The following is a 6,510-nucleotide window of genomic DNA, read 5'->3' as shown; positions in this document are numbered from 1 at the left end:
TATGAACATGTCAGTGGGTAACTATATGTCTGTACACATGGCTGTGAGACTGTAGATGTGTTGTATGCACAAGTCAGTGTGTATATCTGTGTGTACATGGCTGTGAGACTGTGAGTGTAGGTGTGCTGTATGAACGCGTCAGTGTGTGTCTGTGTATGTATGGGTGTGACAATCTGAGTTTAGGTGTGTTGTATGAATGTGTGACCGCATATTTGTGTGTATGTACAGTTTGAGACTCTGGGTGGAGGTGTGTTGTATGAATGTATCAGTGTGTACTGGTGTGTGTGTATGTATGGGTGTGAGACTGAGTGTAGGTGTACTGGATGAACGTGTCAGTGTGTATCTGTGTGTGTGTGTATGTATGGGTGTGAGAATGTGAGTGTATGTGTGATGCATGCACGTGTGAGTGTGTGGGTATGACCATGGGTGGGGGCATGGGTTGAGGGTGGGAGCGGCAGGTCACACCACCAGAGACCTGGAGACCCTTGCTCACCTGCAACAGCTTCTCAGGCCCTGACAGCACTTCCCTCTGGGGAGGGGCAGGCATGACCCCAGTCACACCCAACTTGCCTTCCCTGTGCACCTTTCTGCACCAGGGCAGGGCACCGCAGAGGTGGAAGAGCAGCTGCCATGCATAAAACTTGGGAAAAACGAAGTTCAATATGTCTTCCTCATGCTTCGTCCTGATGCAGGTGGTGGAGGCAGTGGATGCTAGTGGTGGCTGAGGAATCCAGGCTCATGTTCTCTTGTAAAACATGCCCTACAGCCAAAGACGGGGCCGATACACCCATCCTGGGTCCCAGACACACATCCCGATGGGCCGTGCAAAGGATCTCCTCTCTTAAGTCAAAACAACTACTCCTTGCATGTCCACTCTTCCTAGATGTCCTCTGTCATTACCTCTAAATGTATGCAGGGCTTTTCTAACACAAAACATGGAAATACTGTTATCATTGCTCCCCTGCTGTCTGAGGAACCAGGCATCACCTCCTTGGATCAAAACCCACCCCCAGGCTGACCTCTGCTTTCTTTCCCCAGCTGTCCTTGGCCCTCATCTGGCCTGAAGGTTGTTTGTGGCCCTGGGTGCCCCGCACAAGAGAATGAGGGGGAAGAATGTGACCCAGGTCAGCGCCTTCATCCTGGTGGGCTTCCCCACGGCCCCCCAGCTGCAGTACCTGCTCTTCCTCCTCTTCCTGCTCACCTACCTCTTCATGCTGATGGAGAACCTGGCCATCATCCTCACCGTCTGGGGCAGCCCCTCCCTCCACAGGCCCATGTACTACTTTCTGGGCTCCATGTCTTTCTTGGAGATATGGTACGAGTTTGACATCATCCCCAAGATGCTGGACGGCTTCCTCCTGCAGAGGAGGCGCATCTCTTTCGTGGGCTGCATGACCCAGCTCTACTTCTTCAGCTCCCTGGTGTGCACCGAATGTGTGCTCCTGGCCTCCATGGCCTACGACCGCTACGTGGCCATCTGCCACCCCCTGCGCTACCAAGCCATCATGACCACAGGGCTGTGTGTCCAGTTGGTGGCCTTCTCCTTCATGAGTGGCTTCACCATCTCCGTGATCAAGGTCTATTTTATCTCCAGCGCCATGTTCTGTGCTTCCAACGTCCTGAACCACTTCTTCTGTGACATCTCCCCCATCCTCAAACTGGCCTGCACGGACTACTCAACCGCAGAGCTGGTTGACTTCATCCTGGCCTTCCTCATCCTGGTGTTCCCGCTCGTGGCAACTGTGCTGTCCTACGGGCACATCACCCTGGCCGTCCTGCACATCCCCTCGGCCTCGGGCCGCTGGAGAGCCTTCTCCACTTGCGCTTCTCACCTCACTGTGGTCACCTTCTTCTACACAGCCATGATCTTCATGTACGTCCGGCCCCAGGCCATTGATTCCCGGAGCTCCAACAAGCTCATCTCTGCTGTTTACACTGTCCTCACCCCAATCATCAACCCCTTGATCTACTGTCTGAGGAACAAAGAGTTCAAGGGTGCCTTGAAAAGGCTGTGGTCTTAGGCCAGGTTTCAAAGCAGCACAGTTTTTCTATAGTCTAATTTATGATGGTAGTAACACCTTATCTTCCACCTGAGAATTGTTTGCCTATTCCAACATCATGAAGATATTCTCCTGGGTAACTCCAGAAGCTTTGCTGTTTCACCTTTGTCTCGATTTATAGTCCATCAGAAAATGATTTTTATTTACAGTATGAGAAATGGGTTAGCATTAATTCTTTTCTATATGCATATGAAACTGACCAGAACCCACTCTTTGTTGAAAAGACAATGCTTTGCCCTCTGCAAAATCACCCTTTCCATAAACCAAATATCTATCTATTCTCATCTCTTTTTGGACTCATTTTGTCCCATGGTCTGTTTGTCCATTCATGTGTATTATGCTCTTGATGTCAAGCCCAAGAATTCTTTCCCTAATCCTAAGTCCTGGAGGTTTTATCCTATGACTTTTTTCTAAGGGCTTCATAGCTTTGCCCCTACAATGAAGGGCCATGATCCACTGTGAGTCAGTTTTGTATAAGGCGTGATGGGCATATTAAGGTTTGTTGTCCATGGACGTCCAGCTGCTGTAATGCCATTTGCTCAAAAGCCTGTCATTCCTTTGCTGAGCTGCATTGCATCTTTGGAAAGCATCGGTTGACAATACTGGTGCAGATTTATTTCTGATCTCTGTGTCAGTCCTGTCAGGACCACATGGTCTTGATTAACGTAGATGCAGAGTAAATCCTCAACAGTGGAGGAATGACCCCTCCCACTTCACTCTTCCTTTTCCAAATGGTTGCTGCTCTTCTAGGGCCTGGACAAGTGAATTTTATTACAAGCTCATCTACATCAATAAAAACGTTGTTGATATTTTGACAGGACTTGCGTTAAACTTACAGATCAGTTGGGGGAGAGTTCTCATTGTTTCTCTGTTGAGTCTTCTCATGTTGTGTAGCTTTCAGCATACATATCCTGTATGTTTTGCTAGATTTGTATGTCTTTGCTAGACTTGTATGTCTGTGCTAGATTTATACCCAAGTATTACATTTTTAGAGCAATCATAAGTGGCATTGCATTCTTTTTGTTTCCCCTTGTTTTTCTGTTGGTATATAGAAATGCAGTTGATTTTCATGTTGATTTTGTAACCTGAAATCTTGCTGAATTCACTTATGATTTTTTGTAGGAGTTTTTTGTAGGTTGCTTTGAGTTTTCTACATAAACAATACATGTTACCTATGTATACAGATAGTCTTACTTCTTCCTTTCCAATCTTTATGCCTTGAAAGTGAAAGTGTTAGTCATTCAACCGTGTTCAACTCTTTGGGACCCCATGGACTGTAACCCACCAGGCTCCTCTGTTGTGCATGTGATTCTTCAGGCAAGAATACTGGAGTGGGTTGCCATTTCCTCCTCCAGGGAATCTTTCCGACCCAAGGATCAATCCTATGTCTCCTGCATTGGCAGGTGGATTAACGCTGAGCCGCCAAGGAAGCCTGCAGATATTGCAGCCTGTTTCTTATTTTAGAAAGAGTAGAAGGAAAGCATCAGTCTTTCACTATCAAGTATGAGGTTTGCTATAGGTTTTTATAGATATTTTTTATCAAGCAATTAGTAAATTGTTGCACCTTATGTGATTTCAGGATAATGCAGCTATAATATTTTTGTTACAATAAGTCCCCTACATACAAACATTCAAGTTGCAAACTCTCAACAATTTGTTTGTGTGTCCAATCACACAAGTAGAACTGTACACAAAGGTTGCAGCAGCTATTCAGAATGCAATCCAATGCTACCGTGTCATCTATGAAGAGAAAAAGAGGTACTATCCAGACATCATCGGATCATTTTTTTCCAAGAAGCTGGATAGAACTGAATCCAGGAAGGAACCATAACCTGTGTGATCCATGTCATGTGTGAGTGAAGCAGCAGCTCACCCTCCATCTCCTGTTGCTGACGATCCTCCAGTTCTACTGTCTCCCACCTCCTCTCTCTCCTCCAGTCAGTAGCTCTTCTCGCCTGTTGAGTCCATGCCAGCCCTTGCGTGCCAGCTGTTAGTATGCACTACTGCACTTTTCAAGGCACTGTGTGTGCTGTCAGGTTAAACATGCTTTTTGTTTGCTTGTTTTTTATATATTGTGAAAAGTATTATAAAGCTATTACAATACAGTATTAGTCAATTGTGTTAGTTGGGTATCTAGGCTCACCTGGTTGGATCTAGAAACGTCTTAGGACTCAGAACAGAACTCATTCAAGTGCAGGGGCCTTCATGTATTGTTGTTTTCAAAGTATCTCATACTGATCCAGAAAATCCAACTTTCTCTCTTATAAGCTAATATTGAACTTCTGCTCATTTGGTTTCACTGCTGTAGTTAAGTGATTATACAATTGCTCCAACTGAAGCTGGACAGATAGGCTAGAGACTCATAAATGGAGCTCCTTTGGAAGGGACATCCCCAAGCGCACTGCTTCCTCTCCTTGTTTCTGGATACGGAATGGCAGCACCTGGTTGTGGCTGGCTGTCCAGATCCCAGAACAAATATTCACGTGTTACTATTAGGGACATCGAACATATCATTTATTTCTGTGCACCAACAGCTCAACTTACTCTAGATACAAGAGTATTTCTGTGTAACTGAGTAAGGTTTGGTTTTAAAAAAGTAGTTGGGGAAACATTATATATAACAAACCATGCCTTCCTACAATATTCATTACAAACATTAGGGTTAAGAGCCGTGAGGAGGTCTGCCCCTGTGGACACCATCTCCTGCTCATGATCTATAGCTGGACGCAGGAACCAGGGAGAAGAGGAGACCAGGCCTGGAAAGGCCCTTGACAGAAAGGCAGTTCCCAAAATAGAGTGGTGGGTGTGGGGCCAAGGAGACTGACCATGTGATTCCATTTGGGGGAGCTGTTTCCAGCTGGCCCCAGTGGTAAAGAACCTGCCTGCTAATGCAGGAGATGAGGGTTCGATGCCTGGGTCAGGAAGATCTCCTGGAGCTGGAAATGGCAAACAGCTCTAGTATGCTTGCCTGGAAAATCCCTTGGACAGAGGAGCCTGGCAGGCTACAGTGCATGGTTTAGCAAAGAGTCGGACATGATTGTGTCTGTGTTTGCATGCACGTGTGTGCAAACGTGCACGCGCGTGTACACACACACATGCTGTTTGAGAAAACTTAGTACAGTGATACCTCAGGACAGTGATATTGAACTTAAGGTCACTTTGTTTCCACTGAGATCTCGCTCTCTTTTTCACTATGTCATCATACAAAGCTGATGAGCACAGAGCTTGGTCTTGGGAAGTGATAAGAAGGGTGTGTGTTTGCTTGGGTGAAGCAGGAAAGACAACCAAGTACTGGAGCGACTATGCAAACTGGCTAGTGGCACAAGGCCAGAGAACCTGACAGGGAGGCGTCCCCACCCTCACCCCCCACACCCCAAACTTCTCAGACATACTGGCAAGGACATGGGGCTTTCTAGACATCACAATGTGGAGCCAGCACTTGGGTAATAAGTGGTGACTCCACCGGGCCAGATGGCTTGGGGCTACCTGGTCACACCTGGTCATCTAACTGTATTTGAGGCACACCTGTGCTGTGTGAGGAGTCTGCTTGGGGCTGAGGGCACAGTGGTGCAGGATCTGGACACGGCCGTTGCTCTCGGACAACGTATAGAGCCGTGTTTCTCTCAATGTGGGTCATTCACATCAGAACTAGCTGGAAGCTTGCTAAACAGATTTTAGAGCCCATCCCAGATCTTCTAAATCAGACCCTCCGGCATTGGGGGCTGGGGATCTGAATTTTGGACAAGCAGTTCTCTTACTGGAGACACATCCATTGAAAGGACATTTGTTGTGACAACTCCATGACCATTCTGAAAAGCTGAAAACCGAATGAATGTTAGACAACACTTAGGGTATTGAAAACAATACGCCTGAGGAGGAGGAGGGTGAGGAGGGTGAGGCTTGTGAGAAGTTTCAAGTGTCAAGTGTAGTAGGAAAGAAATCATCTCAAGCCCCGTGGGCCGGGAAGGGCGATCCTGTTCCCGATCCCTCGTTGAGAGCCTCTCTGAGGATCACGCTTGTCCGGCGTGCGCTCTCACACCGGCCCTCCTTTCACCCGCTGACCGCCCTCCTAGCCTCCGGTGGTTTGTGAGCTGCGGAGACACTTTCAAGATGACTCTGGGCTGCCCTGCAGCCCTGGGGAGTCGGGAGGGTGGGGTGCGCCCTGGACGCGGATGAGGCGCGGTAGTAACTACCGGGCCCGGGGCGGCTTCAGCTCCCCACACTGCGCCATCTCAAAACCCGCGGCGGGCGGGCCTCCCTTTAAGATCCAGGCGGCGAGAGGACCGTCCCTCAGAATCCAGGCGGCGGTCGAGCCTCCCCTGGGAACCTGGGCGACGGGAGGACAACCCCTCAGAACTCACCCCTCAGAACTCGGGCTGCGGGCAGGCCCTAAGACGCCGGGTCGAGGCGGACGCCAAGCGAGAGCCCTGGCGGACCAGCCCGCGGCTGC

The 6,510-nt window shown here is 48.5% G+C and overlaps 1 protein-coding gene across 1 annotated transcript; it reads left to right on the top strand.

Moving 5' to 3' along the window:
• Nucleotides 1-646: 646 nt before the first annotated feature.
• On the top strand, nucleotides 647-3,295 carry LOC104991406 (olfactory receptor 6B2-like). Its single transcript, XM_010843860.1, has one exon. The coding sequence runs from the start codon at nucleotides 1,101-1,103 to the stop codon at nucleotides 2,019-2,021; it is 921 nt and encodes a 306-aa protein (XP_010842162.1). The 5' UTR covers nucleotides 647-1,100; the 3' UTR covers nucleotides 2,022-3,295.
• Nucleotides 3,296-6,510: the final 3,215 nt, after the last annotated feature.

Source organism: Bison bison, unplaced genomic scaffold (genome assembly GCF_000754665.1).
Source record: "Bison bison bison isolate TAMUID 2011002044 unplaced genomic scaffold, Bison_UMD1.0 scf7180017847763, whole genome shotgun sequence".
Taxonomy (NCBI): Eukaryota; Metazoa; Chordata; class Mammalia; order Artiodactyla; family Bovidae; genus Bison; species Bison bison.
The sequence above is the reverse complement of the archived record's forward strand: the minus strand, read 5'-3'. Positions and strand labels throughout refer to the sequence as shown.